Source organism: Melanotaenia boesemani, chromosome 6 (assembly GCF_017639745.1).
Source record: "Melanotaenia boesemani isolate fMelBoe1 chromosome 6, fMelBoe1.pri, whole genome shotgun sequence".
Taxonomy (NCBI): Eukaryota; Metazoa; Chordata; class Actinopteri; order Atheriniformes; family Melanotaeniidae; genus Melanotaenia; species Melanotaenia boesemani.
The window spans coordinates 15,772,630-15,791,226 of NC_055687.1; the positions used below are offsets into that span (position 1 = coordinate 15,772,630).

The 18,597-nt window shown below is 37.6% G+C and overlaps 2 protein-coding genes and 1 long non-coding RNA gene across 6 annotated transcripts; 1 reads left to right on the top strand and 2 right to left on the bottom strand.

The window, feature by feature from the left end:
- Nucleotides 1-560: 560 nt before the first annotated feature.
- Nucleotides 561-14,142, bottom strand: dedd1 (death effector domain-containing 1). 2 transcript variants are annotated; one of them, XM_041986862.1, is made up of 5 exons: nucleotides 14,013-14,142; nucleotides 12,449-12,969; nucleotides 11,977-12,099; nucleotides 11,503-11,637; nucleotides 561-2,463 (listed from the first exon to the last, which is right to left on the bottom strand). In XM_041986862.1, the coding sequence occupies exons 2-5, from the start codon at nucleotides 12,918-12,920 to the stop codon at nucleotides 2,066-2,068; spliced, it is 1,128 nt and encodes a 375-aa protein (XP_041842796.1). In that variant the 5' UTR covers nucleotides 12,921-12,969; nucleotides 14,013-14,142; the 3' UTR covers nucleotides 561-2,065. The 2 variants fall into 2 exon arrangements, with proteins under 2 accessions (XP_041842796.1, XP_041842797.1); XM_041986863.1 differs by lacking the exon at nucleotides 14,013-14,142 and adding an exon at nucleotides 13,498-13,690.
- Nucleotides 4,343-9,945, bottom strand: LOC121641018. 2 transcript variants are annotated; one of them, XR_006010632.1, is made up of 3 exons: nucleotides 9,864-9,945; nucleotides 8,068-8,242; nucleotides 4,343-5,679 (listed from the first exon to the last, which is right to left on the bottom strand). It is a non-coding gene; the product is annotated as an uncharacterized LOC121641018 (long non-coding RNA). The 2 variants fall into 2 exon arrangements; XR_006010633.1 differs by having other exon boundaries at nucleotides 4,343-8,242.
- Nucleotides 14,143-14,398: 256 nt separating the features above from the next.
- rabac1 (Rab acceptor 1 (prenylated)) lies at nucleotides 14,399-17,773 on the top strand. Of its 2 annotated transcripts, none has more exons than XM_041986865.1 (6): nucleotides 14,399-14,575; nucleotides 15,247-15,382; nucleotides 15,560-15,772; nucleotides 16,054-16,151; nucleotides 16,471-16,572; nucleotides 16,844-17,773. In XM_041986865.1, exons 2-6 carry the CDS (start codon nucleotides 15,261-15,263, stop codon nucleotides 16,930-16,932), a joined length of 624 nt encoding a protein of 207 aa, XP_041842799.1. In that variant the 5' UTR covers nucleotides 14,399-14,575; nucleotides 15,247-15,260; the 3' UTR covers nucleotides 16,933-17,773. The 2 variants fall into 2 exon arrangements, with proteins under 2 accessions (XP_041842799.1, XP_041842800.1); XM_041986866.1 differs by having other exon boundaries at nucleotides 15,250-15,382.
- The last annotated feature ends 824 nt before the right edge of the window (nucleotides 17,774-18,597 follow it).

An 18,597-nucleotide genomic window follows, 5' to 3' on the forward strand; every position in this document is an offset into this window, starting at 1 on the left:
ATGGGATGCAGATATATACTTTGCAATTTTAATTAGGATTGAACACTGCTGTCTGACCTTGAATTGGACTAAGCAGTATAGAAAATAAATTCAATACTGCTGTTTATCACACAAATGATTGCATTTTCTATTTTTCACCATAGAGTTTAAAAAAATGCAATTTATCTTTTACAGAAAGTTTGTTAGGATGCTATTGTTGTAATTCAGAACAAAGCCACAAAGGCTTTGGGAAAAAATAAACACTTTAAAACTTCATTTGACCAGAACAATAAGTTAAGATGACAATTAAAATTAAACATGTAATTGTTTCTTCATGTATAATAAACTAGACTGAAATATGTTATATCATGGCACCAGGGTAGGCCACACAAAGCAAAAAGCTTTAAATGATTTGTTTTCAATTAACTTTTCAGATGATTTGGGGAAGACATTAAAGAGGTGTGGATTTCAGAACACTCCGAGATTAACCAAATTTAGATTTGGACAAGCCCTTAGATAAGAGCTTCAGCCCTTAATAAATACTCTACAATATTACACTGTCAATAACGTGCAGATGCAGGTTGAAGCCATCAAAACCTTTATTACTCATCAGAAATAGTTTTTAATATAAAGATTTCCACATAAACAAAAAACTACCCTTGCAAAATTAAAGATTTCCTTTTTAAAGAAAAACGTTCCCCTGAATCAGTGAACAATACAAACATACAATAATTATTTTATGCACAAAAGTAAACATGGAAATCTGTCCATGGTCTCTCTTACGCTGCCCTGCAGAGACCTATACTTCAGACAGTGTCTGCCTGCTTAAGTCATGCCAGTATGAAGGGACTTAAGAGTGAGGCACCTTATTGATCGTCTTCTATGAGTGAAGCCCAGGCATTAGTTCCAGCAGGGTGAGTAGACAGCTGTCCGTGAGCTACTCTACTGGGCCTACATAGCAGGGCTGAGTGGAGCTGGGATGTGCACTTTTGATTTTGATCTCCCCAACATCACTTCTATTGACCGACGCACTGTCCTGTGCTTTACTTACTAAGAGAAGCACTTGCCGAGGCCTAGTTGGAAGCCCGGACACAAGTCGCCACTGCATTATCAGGGCAGCTCTTGACAAGCTTGTGATGATGAATCTTCCATGGTCTGTTGAGACCTATCCCTAATCACTGCTGTCATCTACTGGAAACCGCTGTATCCACTGACCACAGCAATCATAAGTTGGGTTATCGTGGTACACAGGGCCAAGAATTCTAGTGTTAGTTATCTAGGTGCGTTTGTGTGGACAAGGCTTTCCAAAGTTACACACAAAAGTCAAACTGTGGTGAAAGCAGCCACTTGTCCTTAATTGTTGATTTTTCTTTTAGAAAAGAGAAAAACTTTTAACTTCTTGGTTTTAATAATAAGTTCTTATTTACACAATTCTTCTAAATATTCAATCAAAACCAAAAGAGGACCCAACAGTGGCACTTTTTTTCCCTTGCAGCTGCACTTGAAACTATAAAGCACCATCTTTACACGTGAATACCCACCATCTATACATAAATTCAGGAGTTTGGCATGTCTATGATACATTAATAACTTATGTCTGCCACTGTGACACCACACACAGCATTTCCATCTTTGTGGCAGTCAGTGGTTGCCATCATTTTATCTACTAAATAACAGATAATATCACGAGTGGCTTACCATTTGAAAAGGTGATACTGGTTTGCTTGTTCCTGTTTTCAGAGACAGAAGTGGCATCCTGATCTATCCCATTTCATCCTGCCATCTTACAAAGAAGCACCTGTGCTTGAATCAGAATGGAGATTACCCCGATTCATAATTGTACATAATTTGTCCAAAAACAATAGTTATATTCAAACTTAAGACTATTTTTTAAAAATGAAAGGTTCTATCAATACAGCCTATGGTAAGTTCTGCCATCTAGTGGTGGTTACATGGATTGCAACTACAATAGGACCCCTTGAAAGTGCTTCTCAATTCTGCCTGAACCCCTAACCTTTACTTACTATACTATTCTTTTTCTTCCAGGTTAATATAATACAACAGAAAGGATCTTAGGGTTTAAAGTCTAACAAGTTTCCATGTATTCACCATTACTTAATGACGTAATTTTCCTGGCCCTTAGCAATCTTCGGCCTTCTTCATAGTCATCTTGGTCAACACTGATCAGAAGACGGACACCCTCGGAGCCTGCTGCCATCCTCAGAGAGTCTGTGATGAAAACTCCCTTTAGGGCCTCTAACAGGGCTCCGCTCAGGTAGTCACCCCAGAAAGCCTCAAGGTTGTCCAGCTCTGTGAACTTAATGTCGCAGACGATGGACCCCAGGTCTCTGGCACGAAGCAGCGTGTTGGCTCTACTGAACAACTCAAACTGCCGCTCCAGTGGCTGACGCTTGTCTGAGGAGACACCATCACGTAGCGCCGACTCATGCTCCAGGTACTCTGCACGGACACGTAGGCGAATATCTGATAATGGTAGAAGATGGGAGGAAACAGAGGTGGATAGAAGTAAAGTTGTGAGAGAAAGTAGGGGTGAAAGTTTCCATGAGTAGAAAAAGTGAATTAAGAGGGTTCGAGGGAAAGGAAATAGAAAGCGTGGAGGAGGAGGAAAAGATGAAAGTTGAGGAAAGATCACAAGGGGTCATGAAGTCAAAACAAGGGGAAGAGAAAAAACATGACAACCAGTTAAAACATGGCTCATTCTGCTTAAATAGATGATTTATATTAGGTTGGGAATTTTAACAAAAAAAAAAAGGGAGGGCACAGTTCGCAAAAGCAAATTGTGACCCAATAGGCTGTGTTTTTAAATGGAAATGAAATTATACTTCAGGATATTTTTTTTGACTAGATCTTGACAAAAAGCAAACAGTGCATCGAGGCAGAGCAGGCTGAATTATGTACGACACAGAAACTAGACCAACTCGTCTGTATGCACGTTTCAACTAAATACAGTCCTGTAGCTTGTTTTGGTGGAAATGAATTTGACAAGTCGGAACAATGAAAGAAATACTCATCTGATCCAGTAGTGTAGTTCCATTTCTTGGTTGGGCAATTCTATCATTTTGAGCATCATTGCTTGCTGTTAACAAAATAACTGAATCAAAAGAAACTGGTGCATGAGAAGTTTCAGTAAGACAGCTTTAAAGGTTTGCTTAAATCATGGCTGTTGCATTCATGTAGTTAAATATGTTTAAATGAACTTGAGACTGTGAGCAAATATCAAGGTAAAGAGAGCAACATGGCTGTGCTGAGAACCTGGGGAGGCCTTTTGTCTCAACCTGGAGTTTTAAAAGTCCATCAAGACTCATTCTGATCAAAATGTTTAGTGCTGAATATAAATAGCTTCTGGAGTCCTGGTGTTAACTGGATTGGTGGTCATGCAACAGCACAGCGAGAAAGATTAGAGGATACATACTGTGCTGAGCAAGAGCAACGCTGAGATCATCCCTCATGTCATTATTCCAGAGCTCCAAGTGGAAACCAGCTGCTGATGACTTTTGCTGTAACAAAAATCCATTTCTCCCAATGATACCCTTTTAGGAAACCTTAGTAGCATTTGCCACCAGTGACATCAGTTTTTCTTGAAAACGTCCTATATGTCAAAATGGTCTTTTCCAAGCATTTTCCACTCAGTTCTATAACCAAATGTAAATCTCTGCCCTCCTTACCTATAAAAAAAAAACACATGAGCAAACATGACAGTGCCGAGACTGAAATACTCTTATCAGCAAATAGTGGAATCATCTTTAATTGTTACAATCAACTAAAAAAAAAAAGAAGTCTCATGTGAAATACAGTTGTATGTGCAGCTCATACTTGTGAATGATAGCAAGATAAAAGCTGAAGTGGCAAAGCTCCAACTAACAAATGGTTAATTCTTCTTTTCAAGACACATCTTCACTCTGCAACCATATTTTGTTTGAGGCTATGGGGAATGGAGCAAGACTCAAGAGGGATAAAGTTTGGAAAATGCCAACATTAGAAATGCAAATGTTGAATTAAAGCATTGATTTTGCATCTCTTAACATTTGTAGAAGAGGGGTAACCAAACACTGGCCTTGTGTGCATGCAAGCTTCACAAGTCTGTAATTAGATTAATATAAAAACAGAAGACCAGATCCAAGCAGGGTACTTAATCAATAAGGCTTTGGAAATGTTTAAATATGCAGGTTTGGTAATAGGTTCAAGCTAAAAACCCACTTGCAGAACATTAATTTGCCATTTAGTATCTTACATGAAAAAAACAAAGGCAACAGGTTCTTTTCTCCTTTTTTAACCCCATCTTCAGGAAAGTTTTATAGCACAATAATATGAAACATGGACATTTTACAAGAAGACGTTTGATTTAGACTAAAAATTTATTAACCATTTCTCTATTACAATGTCTCAATAACTAATAAATATTGGTCTTCAGTTCAATCCATTCAGTTAAAAAAAAGGGTACAATTTTGACACATTGATGTGAAATTCCTTCCTACACCACATGACTATCATGAGACACTAAACACCTAAATGAATTATCTACCTCCCTAATTTCATGCTATGTTATTTAGCAGCATTAACAGTGGACTACTGACACCTGGTAAAGACTGTTTCATGGGAACCAGCATTAAGATTACTACAATTTGATTGTTCACTCAAGTATCAGTCAGGGAAAAAAAGGTACAAAAAAGTTCAAAGTAACAATAGCTTTCAGCCTAATATAACGTACATGTAACCTGTTACAGAATGACTCATTTTTCAGCAAATAACCAACATTTTTTTTAAACTTTTTTTTTTACTTAAATGCAGTCCCTGTTCTTTAAGCAGTATTAAGAAATGCACCCCAATTTAATGGTGTAAAATAACATTTATTCAAGCTAGTGAAGGTTAAACAGTTCCAGTAACTGCACATATCTGGTTTTTAAGTGTAAGTTTTAATCAGCAGTGACAGGATGTGACAGTTTCACAGTTTCTCTTAGGAAACTGTCAAGACTTCATCTTAAAAAGGGAATATATAACTGCTGATGGCCTAACTTTGTCAATATTTGGTATGTTCACAGTGAGGAATATAAATCTTAGCCTCGTTAATTGACTGTTTTGGTCAGTACACGGTGTGAGGGCTGAGGCTGCGATAAACACCTGCCCTTCACACAATTACTCCATTTATGGACGGCCTCCATTTCACTTTCCCATTTCATACTGAGCAGGATGGGGGTAGAGATAGTTACACCGAGAAGAAGGCCATTTAGAATCACGGGAACACAGTGATAGTCATTTTGTTAGGGTTACAGAGCACTTCACGCTTCATCAGACAGAGAGACATCCACTTAGACAGGACATTAGGAGGCACAGCTTTCATTTTCTCACTTTAAACACCGAGCCCGTTTGGCTTCCTCAACTCATCCCACCACCCCCCACAAAAAAAAAAAAAGTCTTAAAAAAAGTTTAAGTATCCATTTATGAGGAGTCACTTGGCACGGAGAGCTTCAACTCTTATCGATCCATTTTTCAGCTGAACAACTGACCATGAGAGTGAAAAGCTACAGGAGTATTGAGAGACAGGTAGACAGAAATCTCTCTTAACCCCATAGACAAATCACTCTTTACCATTTTGCGCAGTTTGAACTTTTAATGTTCGTTCTCTCTCTCATTGTGTGTGAGGATATCGTTTTCCTGACACACAGGTTGGTCTGTTTAGAACTGTGAATACAGAGAAAGGAGAGAAAGAGAAAAAGAGACAAGCACAAGTGGGTTGGATGTCCGTTGACTGAGTTTTTTTTATATATAAATATAAAAATCAACATCAAGGCACTTCTCAGTTGTAAAGAGGTTTGAGTCAGGATAATAGCTGGCACTGACAACTGAGTCGGGCCAGAAATGATTTTGCTGTAGCTCTATAAAAACAGAGGGATGCTTGGGATACCTCGGCCCTTATCTTGACCAACAAATTAAGCCCTTAACTGTAACATTAATAGTGTCCATTAAAGTGTGGGCATTTCCAAGCATCCCATTTAAGAAGCACGAAAATGCTACTGTGCTAAGAGAAGTTTATCAAAGCAGTTGCAATTTAATTGAAACACTTAAAAATTAATTCAGAGATGACATATAATAAGAAAAGGGTATTTGAGGTCTACTGAAATCCAAATGGACGGCGTTGGACTGAACCGCCCTATCTATCTCTGCTACATCTTGAAAAATACACACAAGGGCCCACACGGGGTACAGAGATAAGGTACAGCTGAGCTTCCTTCAGCAGAGCAATGTTAAGTACAGTCCTCAGAAATGAAAAAGTCACACAGGCATTTCTTTAGAGGCTGTGGCAGCTATTAAAGATTCTCTGAAATGAAATACAAGGCCTGTCCACACAGATGGACGGATAAACATACCCAATTGGCACTATTCACTTTAATTTGCAGTATCAGAATTTCAAGGCAGATACAAAGTTTGCACAAAAAGTAAGGAAATTTGAGTTTAGTGAATTATAATACTATATGATGTTGTATTCTACATTGTGTGAATGCCTGATTAGTCACCTTTAAAATGAGATATATCATGCATTTGTGAAATGAGCAACACAGCTAAGTGTGTGGGTAGTACCCCCTTAAAAATAGGGAAAATGTCCCTGCAATATTTTCCTGTTGGTATTCACTCTTCTTTTGGGATTTAAGTGCTGCCAGGTGTGTACCAGTCTCAGATGTATGACTGTGACCTGATTAGCATCTAACTGATAGTTGTATAAGAATGTATGAATGTATGTCCACAGAGCCAGGATCATCACAGAGTACGTCCAGATGTTGGTAGAGAAGAGGCTGGGTGACCTGCTCTAAGTCCTGACCTCAAGCCAACTGAATACTTTATGCGATCACAGCATGGGCATGTTGTATGTGCCAAAATGGCCGACACAACCATGCTGGGTAATGTTCAGCAACTCCTAGTTGAGGAATGGGATGCCATCCCATAGCAAAATGTAGCCAGTCTGATGACCACAATGAGGAGGAGGTGACAAGCTGTTGTGGCTTCATAGGGATCTTCCACACGCTACAGAGGTCCCAGCAAGGAGGACAAATAATCCACTTAACACATATTTCCTTACTTTTAGGGCTACGTTATAAAACCATACAGTGTGATAATGATGGCAAAGGATGTGTCCAAATGATTTTCCAAATGCAATAAAAAAAAGTTTTTTTCACAAACATGTCCAACATATTTCTATTGTCTTTGTATGTAGCCAAATGGACTTTTCTGTTACAAGTTTTATCTTCTCAGTGTACTTAATCAGGTCTTAATAGTGTCACACAATTTCACTTTCACATCAGATTGCTATTTTCTCTGTCACTATTTTCTGAACTCTGTGTTGCTCTGCATTGTCTACTCCGCAGCTCTGTGTTCTGTCCTGTTTTAACTTTAGCTCAGATTCTCTGTGCTCTTTGACCACTGATGGAGGCAATTACACTCTACATATAACACACAACTCCATTTAAAAAGATACAGTGACAATAATTTGCCTTTCATGAATATTATTTTAGCCCCACAATTAAAAAGACGTGATACTATGCTGCACATTTTTCTGAACTGCAACCACTGAAAAAAAAACTGTTGGCCATATTTGTGAAAATCTACCAATTTTTGTTTCATTTAAAGCATTTTTCACTACAAAATTTAAACTTGGTATTATTTTAGATCAAGCAGATATTTTCAGAGATTCTTGTTGTTTGACATGTTTGTATTTAACGTCAGCTTCAGATTTCTTAGTAGCATTTTTATGGTTTACTGCTGAGGACTGTGAAACATTGACATGATTCTGGGTTTCTTTATCTTCACCGAATTCTGTGAAACACTGACATGAACAACTCTTATCAGAACGAGTAAGGATCCATAATCTGAGAAAGATTGTTTGGTCTTACACAGTGCATAACATTGAAGAACATCACAGGATGATTTTTTTTTGTTTTTTTTTTTTATAGAGCAAAGCAGGCTTGATGAGGGGGACCAGGTAAGGAGCAGCTACATTATGATACACAAGCATCGTATACAGTACAAAGCAGAAGCACCAACCCCGTTGTAACAAGGGGGAGAGCCTCTTTTTACCTTAGGCATCGGCCCAGACTTGTGAGAGCACATGACTGAGTTGATCACGCACACTGCAGTATGTATGGACAGAGTGGAGTGACAGACTTTTTTGTTTTGTTCCTCAGTCTCCATCTCTGTCTTCATGATCCATTGTGTCTTAGGTTACTCGATCTGTGTCACAATCGGAGTCAACCTGGTGGAATCAAATGTGGAGTCAAGACAGCAACATGTTTATGGTCAGGTCACAGGTACATCACTCAACCTGAATAGCTTGAAAAAGCTGTCTTCATTATTAGATTCTTTTTTCAAAATGGGTCTGAATCATCAGGGTTTTGGTGTGGTAAGTATTTCTGACTTACAGGCAACATTGAACGTAAGACATTTGAGTTTGAATGACTAAGCACTGAAAGACTGAAAGCAGGGATGGGTATCGTTAACATTTTGTTAATATCAATTTTTATGGTACTTTTTGTATTCCTCTAGATTCTGAGCAAAAATAAAACATGTAAAGATTAACTGATTATAATTGTGTAAAGATTTATGCAATTTTGAATAACACGTCCAGATTAGGGCTGCACGATATCAGGAAAACATGCAATATGTGAGAACATTTTTGAAAGTTGCAATGGTGATATGACCTGCGATAAAATAAATAACACTGCAGCGATTATGTTTTCTCATATGGAGCTCCACTGGCAAAATTCTCATGCACAGACGTCTGCTGAACTGTTATAATTAAAATATAGCTAAAGCTATATTTTAGTAAATCTTCTATTTAATAAAAATTATTTGGTCAGCAGCCTAAAGACTAGAGATCAAATAGAAAATTGACAGCCTTCGCAAGAGTTTGAAGAAAGTTTGAAGAAGTTTTGATCAATTATTAAGGGGATTCCAGAGTGGATTGTCAAAAGTAGTTTCTGTCAGACGAAGCAGAGTTTTAGACATTAATGGACCAAACTTTGATAATGCCAGCTAAAATGCCCTCATCAGTAGCTGTGGACCACTGTCTAACATCATCAGTCCAGATTTCCACATAGTAAACATGTGTCACCTGGTGTTTGGCACAAGTATTCAACATCTCTTGCAGAGTACCTGTATTTGTTGTCATCGCTCTTCTAACCAACGTAGTTCAAAATAGCGGATGTGCTGTTCTGTTTAGCCAAGTTCTTCTGCAACCACATTTACTTCGCTCTTCTTGTTACCTTCCACCATCAAAATGCCTATGCCTTTGTTCTAGTGCCACAGCCATTAGGATCTACATGGAACAGGCACCCGAGACAGTTAACAGTCCATTTTATTCCCCATTGATGCACACAGAGCATGAATGCTCAGTAACGTTTGGAACCGTCATATCACCTCCTTAAAATACGCAAATAGGGACTACTATTTATCGAGGTTTGGGCAGCTGTTGCAATATTTATATTGCAAAGATTAATATCGTTATGAAGGTAAATTTTTGATATGTTGTGCAGCCCTAATCAAGATCCAGACTGACTTGGCTAAATTGACCTGCAATATCTCTGGGGTTGTTTAACATGAATGAAAGCCCATTGAAACAGGCTGAAATTATTCCACAAAGTACTAACTGTAGACTCATTTTCATTATAATAAGTGTTACCTTGATGTCATGATATCAAGGCACACATTTTAAAATGAGCTAGTCATGCAAGTTTCAGAGCCAAGTGGCCATACTGAAGTGTGCAGGAGTCGCTTTATTATAGAGGCCAGATATGCTGCTTTAGATTTACAACTACATCTTCCATATTTACAATTTTGCTGTATTTTAATTAGCTGAAGTGAGCTGATCATTTTACCTTTTTAGCCATGACAGGAGAGCACAAAATAACCCTGAATGATGCCAGCAGCTTCCATGCCATTCGGGAATGGTTGGAAATTTCAAAACGTCAGCTCTGTTAGAATGGATGGACATTACATGTATAAAGTTAGCAGAAACATTTAAAACAAAATTTGGGAGGCATTATATTTTTTTGCCAAAGCAAACATGTTACTATTTTATAGTTTATCTAACTCAATTCTTTATGCGTCATATCATGGCAAAAATACAGTAAGAACGACTTGATTTTAATGCTACTTAAAAAATAAATAAATAAAATTACACAATGTTTGAGATGGTCACATTAAGCTCTCCGTGACAAAATTCTGCTACAGGGCAACATTTTACAGTATCTGCTTACTGATGTTTATTCTGGGTTGATGCCAGTATGGCACTCCAAAGTCTTTATTGGTTAGCAGTGAAACCATAATGATATGACTGTAGATCCTTTTCTAACAATTTATCAATATTTGTGTACTGACCTGTCAGGAACTTGTACCCATTTATTATCAGTTGTTGATACCCATCCCTTATAAAAGTGAAGCAATAGTCTAGATATGTAATAGGACATTGACACTGGGATATTTAGTCAATACTTGAGCTAATAATATTGTAAAGAACAGCTCAAAAGACATTCCTTATGACATGTAAGGTTTGAAACTTGTCAGAACCAACTTGTGATGACTTTGTGTCAAGACTGCCAATAAAGCAGAACAAAGGCATTCATCCAATGGTGACTTGACTAAACACTTGTATCAAAAGTACAGACAAAAGGACAGGAAACAGCCAATGATCTGCACTCTTAATGTGAACAACTGAACAAAGCTGGGTTAGTGAAAAGATTAAATGAACGGCCAAGAATTTAAAGAAGGGTCAGGTGGAGAAATGGATAAAATAACTAAATGTCTCATGTTTTATGTTTAATACAGACCATTAATGATATAATGCATTGCTTCACAATGCTCTACAGTAACAATGAAAACATTAGTGAAGCACAATGAATGATAAGTATATTAGTCAACCCAAAGGGGAGTGCACACAATCATGATTATTACATCATTTCTGTTCAAGCATTGAGCTAATGATCGTGAACAGTTTTTGCTCAAATCGTACACCTGTAAATGCCATAAAAGTAGACTGACATTCAGGCAAATTTCCTACATCTTTTATTTGACTGGTTTTAACATTTTATCCATCACTTTCTATGGATAACTGCTATGACAGGAACAGCTAATGGACCATACATCATACATTAGTCTACCTCTTTAAGTGTATTAATATTTTTAAACTTTTCTTTCTCCGCCAAAAGTAAACCCATTGCTCTATTGCATCAATCTTTTAAAAAATTACAAAAAGTGACTAGATGATTTTGTGCGTTCTTTGGAATGACTGATAGAAAGTCAGATCTCAGATTTGGTGTCCAAGCTTCAAGTTTCAAATACACATGAAAATCAATATTAATAGGACAAAACAGGAAACGTGGTGAAGATGTTAAAAGGCGGACAAATACTTATTTGTAAAAGTGACTAACAGGAAAGGAAAAGAAATTGGATACAGACACTACTGAAGGTAAAAGGTGAAAACCAAAAAGAGGTTAAATAAACATGTGTTAAACTTACCACATGACACTTTCTGTGGTGCTGGAACAAGTGGCTGGATCTTTCTGGCTGTTTTCTTGGGCCTACGGCTCCAGCCATTTCCTCTCCTCTTCCTCCTTCTCGTACTAGAAAGCCCAGCCTCAGTTGGATAAATATCTGAACACATATGTAGCATATTATGAAATTTGATCTATAAGACGCAAGAAAACTGTAACATTTACTTTGTTATATTTGTTCTTTGTCATATCTTTTACCGATTGCTTAAATTTATATAATTTCGAGTTATATTTTATCAACAGTCCTTTTTTTTTTTTTACATATCAATGTGTACCACAAGGACAGGGTACGTGAGTGTGTACCAAAACATTATCATTAAATAATGTATTTGTACAAATTTCTAAATACAAAACAAGGATAAAACAAAACGCCACCAATTAAAATCATTACTATGAAAATATGGTTTGAGACTTCCCTGCCACAACACAGTACACATACCAGTTCTCAATTGTTGTGTGAAAGATGGAAGTGGCATTTCTGTTTGTCTGCAGGTATGCTGTAATCCATACATCAAGTCTGTGCTGTCAATCTCGTTCCTCTGTCCAACTCTCTCTGGAGACACTGAAGAAACACACACACATATACACACATATATATATATATATATGTGTGTGTGTGTGTGTGTATATGTAACCACACATATACATATATATATATATACATATACAAGTATATATATATATATATATATATATATATATACACACATACAAGTATATATATATATATATATATACACACATACAAGTATATATATATATATATATATATATATATATATATATATATATATATATATGTGTGTGTGTATATATATGTAACCACACATATAGGAATATAATTAAGTGATGAATCACTGATTCTGGCAGGTCAATTACAACAGCTCCCATCTGTGAACTGAAAATCTCACCTGTCCTCCTTTTCTTGTGGGACACAAAAGGCAGCAGGTCATGACGGGTGAGGACTCGTAGTAGCTGCAGCAGTGGTTCAAGGTTTCCATCACTAAGGTATCCTCTCTTCTCAAGTTCTAGTAACAGCTCAAGGCCATTCTTAGGCTTTGAGTCCACTAAGGGTTGCTGGAATCTCTTAGGCTTTAGCTGTCTCCATGCTTTTAACAGCTGAGGACTTGGTGTCACACCTGAATCCTCTGGGCTGTCCTCAGCAGGTTCAACTGTCCAGCCAGATGGGTCAAGAGGGTGTGGTGCAGAATAGGTTTCGTTCAAAAGAAAAGACAGCACTTCAACATCAGTCTCTGTTAACTGAGATCCAACTACTTCAAACACCTCATGCAGAGACAACATCCCATAGTAGTTTAGGCACTCTGTTTCATCCCAGTAGAACGAATTCCTCATTTTTTTCCCTGGGGGGTACATGACAGCCATGATCTGGGTTTGACTGAAGCCTTCTTTCACGTTTCCTCTTCTGCTGAATCTATTTTAAAATCCAATGGAAAAAAACATGGGCAAAACCATTACTTTAGACAATTAAATGCCTAACTATTCGCCCGCACAGTGCAAAAAATAAGTAAGTTTAGTTACAGTACCCACTAGCTTAGTTTCAGAAAGATTCAAATTACTCAAAATAAAATGTAAACAAAATGGAATGTATGGGAAAGCAATATATGCACTGCATAATGTATTTCTATTATATTAGAGACTTTATCTAGCATAGCTAGCATATTAGTTCTACCTCTACTTTCTTTTATGATGTACTTTCCTGAGTTGCTTGTGTTATTCAGTAAAAAACTAAACAAACCATAAGTTCTATCATGGATATTGGCCTAAAGGGCTTGAGAAGCCCTGGAATCAGCGTTTCGTCAAATACCAAAAACTAACATCAAACACATTTACCGTAAGCTAGCATCCACCGAAAATTAACATTAGCCAATTTAGCATTTGCTTGACCGGCCTCCAGACCACAGTGTTTCAAGGTCTGTTTTGGCAAGCTCAGCAATCCTACCTATTATCGTCTTCGAGTCGACGTTATCTTCACCGAACAACACAAAGTGTCAGCTGTGAATGTGCTTGTTTTGTCGTCGTGCCAAACACTGTGTACTAGACCTGCCGGAAGCCAAAGATAAGTATGTTGTTCTTCCAACGCCCAGCAGCAGCGACCCCAGTAGAACAAATTTGTCTCTTGCGCAGTTTACGTAAACAGTCACGCTTCTCTCTGATATCAACATAATAATAATAATAATAATAATAATAATAATAATAATAATAATAATAATAATAATAATAAACGTAACAAGACAGCCGCCAAGCTCAACGAACCTCAAATTTGCAAGCAGAACCAAATCTGACGTATTGTGCCTTACATAACAGACCCACCGTTCACCATAGCGCAAGTATTGTTTCTTTTATTAGTGTCACTTACGGCATAATGACATTGCCGTGTGTTTACGATACGTGTGGCTTAGGATACAATAAAAATAACAAAAGTATTAGTTAACACGTTAACTAATTGCGACTCACCTTCCTAAATCAGTTTTCCTTGCTCGACGATCTAGCAACTTCCACAGTGCCGCGTGAGTTATGACAGTAGGACGACAACGTTGGAAAATGGACCAATTACTGCCCCTCAATTTGCTAGATGACGTAACGTCACGTTTTTCTACCACTGATCTGCAGTCTGTTAGCTTTCTTTGTTATTAGGCTAGCTTAGTTTTGAGTAGGTATAATAGAAAATAGACAGCCGATCACAGGACGGGTTGTTACCTCTGTCGTTTCTCCTGTGTCCTTGTGACCCAAAGTAATAAATAACGCAGAAGTATTTTCAGGGGTGAGCGTCACAAGTTAGAAAAGGTTGCACATTACGGCCATAAATATGAAGAGATGCATTGTATGTCAGAGCAAACTGGGAGTTAGCTTTTGATGCTACAGTAAAGCCACGAAGGGGAGGTCCTTGATGCCGTCAGTAGGTGGCGATGTTTGGGTCCAACGCAGTATGAAGTTTATATTTTGCTTTCACAGCCACATCACATCCGTGAGCCAGAAAAGCACTAAATTAATTGAAGCTACCATATAAAACTGCCGCAGTAAGTATCCATATTTAGTTGAATGATTACATTGTACAGTTTTGACAAGTTAGTTGTCACCACAGATCAACTCAGATCAGAGCTAACGTAAATGTTAGCATGGAAGCTAACTGTTGTCTTTGTATTAAGTATAATGTCGTCTGTGCCTGACATTAGATTCATAGAACGGTACATCTATATAGAATAATCTATATAGAATATACTTATCGGAACAGCCTTATAATTTAAGAGGCAAATGTTTGCTGGAAACAGTTTCTCGCGTATCCTGTTTGTTTAATGATGTGGCAGTAACCAAGCCCTTGTGAATTAAAAATGTCCACTGCTCAGATATTACTCTGTTCTTATTTTTCCGTAGTCTCACATACATATTTTTGACATAGTCTGGTATAATATTCCACTTTACTTAGAAAGAAAAACTTACTCTATGCTTTCTTTCTTTCTTTCTTTCTTTCTTTCTTTCTTTCTTTCTTTCTTTCTTTCTTTCTTTCTCCCTCCCTTCCTTCCTAACTTCTATTTTTTGCTAATTGAAAGTGTTTGCTGATACCCAACAATCTTTAAAAATCTGTAATTATTTGCTCCCTTACAGGTAACCAGCTATATGGCTATACAACCATTTAATATAACTATAGACTGAAAGTGAGTGGGTGAGAGAAAATGTTTTTGTTTTTTAGCAGAAAGTCTGTAGATGCCATCCGGAGCACCAAAGGGGGAGAACTGTCAAGTAGACATGGACAGCAAGGCTGGAGATCTTTTCAGTGCTGATGATGCTCATCCAACTGGCACTGGAGGAGCAGGCGTGCTCTCAAAGTATAACCCGCTTAATTTTAACTTTTAGCACTATGCACACAAAATTCATCACACTACAGTATCCTGAATGTTGTCATAAAAAACGGCTGGTGACAGTGTTGCTCAAATCTGCTGTTATTTGTCCAAATACCTTTATACTTATGTGTGTGTGTGTGTGTGTGTGTGTTTATTTAATAGGCTCTGGCTGCCAAAAGGCTTTTCAGCTGGCATGGCTAAAGAGTGGATCGACAGGCGTCGAGCATCCATTCGACCGTGGGCCAGCTTTGTAGACCAACGCAAGTTTTCAAAACCTTGCAACTTTGGAGAGTTGTGTAAGAGGGTGGTGAAAAATGTGGAAATTTACAACAGCAACTACACCTTCATCTTTTTGGGTCTGATCCTCTACTGCATGTAAGGCCAGCAAGATGCTTTGTTATTAGAAATGTTTTCACCTTCTGCTGTCAAGTTTCTGCTCATTTAGTCTGCACTCCATATCTATATTGGAATTTTATGAAGAAAAAAAAATGAATAGCTATTAACATATGTAATAACTCACTTGGTTATGTAGATGAACGACATGATTAATTTTATTTAAAAGATCCAATCATCTTAAGGCTTTAAACAAAATCTACAGGTGATGTAATGAATAACACTATACTAATTGGCTTGTTGTTGATGTTTCTGCTCTCTAGAATCAGCTCGCCCATGCTACTGATTGCCTTGGCTGTGTTTGCTGGTGCCTTTTACATAATCCATCTCAAATCTCTGGAGTCTAAACTGGTTGTTCTTGGTGAGTAAAATGTATGAACATGTCTTCATATACCTGATTGAGTAATTAATTTTAACCCTTGAGTTAATATGTGTCATAACAGGTTTTGCTTTGAAAATGAATAAAATTCCCAGGTAATTAATCTTGAAAAAAGGACATGTAATAAATAATTAATTGAATGCGTTTCATGATCTAGTGTGAGATATTAAAATATACACTTGTTTTTCTGAATATGATACAATGATCTTCTGACCTACATAAGATGGCACCTTACCACTTTTATCATCGCCGTTATTCAACGTTTTCCGTTCCTTTTTTGTTCCATTTTCTTGGTTACCAGGGAGAGAGCTAACTGTGCCACATCAGATGAGTCTGGCTGGAGCCGTCTCTCTGCCTGTGTTCTGGTTGGCTGGAGCTGGAGCAGCTGTGTTTTGGGTTCTTGGTAAGCTAAACACATTAGTTGGTCTTGCTATTTGTTATTTTCTGTGCATGCAGGATTCTTTTTAAATGCTTGTCAAAGCTCAGTTACTCTTCTTGTTTTTTTTTTGTTTGTTTTTTTTTTTTTACACAATTTAATCAATGTAGATTGAACTTTTTTCCTATTTTTTTCAGTCTTTATAAGAACTGAAATTATGTTAATTTTATTATAAATATTTGTAAATTTTTCCCTTTTTTTATCTTTTTCTTCCCCATTCTGTGTTGTTATATCTTAGGAGCAACGCTGTTTGTGATTGGCTCTCACGCTGCGTTCCGTGAGCTGGAGGGATCTGACTTGGAGGAGCTCCTCATGGAACCTGTGTAAAGAGCAGGAACTCTTTGCAGGAGGTGTTCAACTATCAGTTAATTATTTAATCCTGTAATTGTGTTTGCCCACTTGGGCTGGGGAAAAACTGGGCTGATACTCGTTCCCAAGCTATATAAAGTATGTATCCTGTGTTTAATTATGATATTTTGTCAACAGTACACCTGTCTTGCCTCACAAATAACCTGTTACAGAAAAACTTCATGCACGTAACTTGGCATATGCACAAATAATTAACTTCTTAATGTATTTCAAAACACATTATTTATCAGATTGTATGCCTTTATCTACATATTCTAAACCTGCAATGCCTCTGGTTTGTATCATAAAGCCTCTCAGTTACTGTTGGGCCCTTTATATGAAGATATTCTCCTCAACATGTTAATGATGTATCTGTGCTGCACTCTGCTCTAGATATCTTAGGGAAAAGGTTTCCACCTGACAGGCATGTATACATGTAATTTTCACATTTGTAAACTAATTATTTTTATAAAGGTGAAGTGCCATTTTAAGCTTTAAAATTATGCCTGATAATCCTGCACAAATAATTGTTATTATTGAAATTAATGCTGAAAAAAATAATAAAAAATGTGATCATTCAGATGCTTCTAGATAAACTGAGAAGACTACAGTGGAGGTCAGTACTTATTCATGGTGTATGAATTAAGGATGGTACTTTGCTGATTGTGTGCATATTTATCAGCTCTGTTTTGCAACATTCAGGTCATAAAAACATTAAATGTGTTTCTGAAAATGTAAAATCTGTTTACATTTTTGATGTAAGTTGTATGTTTTGTATTTACATTTTTAAAGTGCAATAAACCCACAATGAAAAGCTTGTTACTGATAAGAGATCAAGTTCTTTATTATAAAATTCTGGTTGGCTGATGCTGCAGCAGATTTTTGTTTGAATATTGATGGTCATGGTTGCAATGAACTCAGTGCCTCTCAGCACTTGGTCTGTACATTTTCTTATTATTCTGGTACTGTCTGAATACGCACTGGAATAAGACAGTTCCCTCCTCGTTCCTCTTCTCTATCTAGCACAGCAATCTGCAGCGCCCACCAACCCCCTTTTTGTCCCCCCCTGTTGTTCCCTTCTCCATGTGACCCCTGTGACCTGTGCTCTGTGACAGCACAGCAAGAGGACCCCATGCTCAGGTTGCCATGGCAATGACCTTGGAGGCCCCCAGTCAGGCACACACTCGTCCACAGGAGCGCTCGCTTACATACTGCGGCAAAGGCAAGCGATCGATATTCTATTATACGTAGGGTGGTGAGGGGGGAGAGTCGCACTGCAGTGAGCTTACTGCAGAGACACGGGGGAAATTAGAACAAGGGTGAGAGTGAGAGGGTGTTTGTCAGGGAGAGTGACAGAAAGTGGGTGTGTATGTATGAGCTGGAGACAGTGTGTTTGTCATTGGACAGTGGTGGACCAGTCCAAGAAAGTTTTTGTGTTTCTCAAAGGGTCATGTCCTAAATTCTTGCAGAATGTGTTAAAGTGACCTTCTATACCACCAGATCTTTATCTCTCATATTGTAGAGAATTGCACTATGTATAATTAATGTCATTCAAGTGGTAGGTGGGCAATAAGAAAGTAATTTAAAATAGATGATCCATGAGAGGTGGTACAATTACAGTTAGTTTTCTATAGGTAAGAGATA

Coding starts and splice junctions, on each gene's coding strand:
- dedd1 (XM_041986862.1), bottom strand. CDS start 12,920: ATGGCTGTCATGTACCCCCCAGGGAAAAAAATGAGGAATTCGTTCTAC. Junction 11,638..11,976: donor CACACAACAATTGAGAACTG/GTATGTGTACTG, acceptor ATATGTGTTCAG/ATATTTATCCAACTGAGGCT. Junction 2,464..11,502: donor ACCACAGAAAGTGTCATGTG/GTAAGTTTAACA, acceptor TACCATTATCAG/ATATTCGCCTACGTGTCCGT.
- rabac1 (XM_041986865.1), top strand. CDS start 15,261: ATGCCATCCGGAGCACCAAAGGGGGAGAACTGTCAAGTAGACATGGAC. Junction 15,773..16,053: donor GGTCTGATCCTCTACTGCAT/GTAAGGCCAGCA, acceptor TCTGCTCTCTAG/AATCAGCTCGCCCATGCTAC. Junction 16,573..16,843: donor AGCTGTGTTTTGGGTTCTTG/GTAAGCTAAACA, acceptor GTTATATCTTAG/GAGCAACGCTGTTTGTGATT.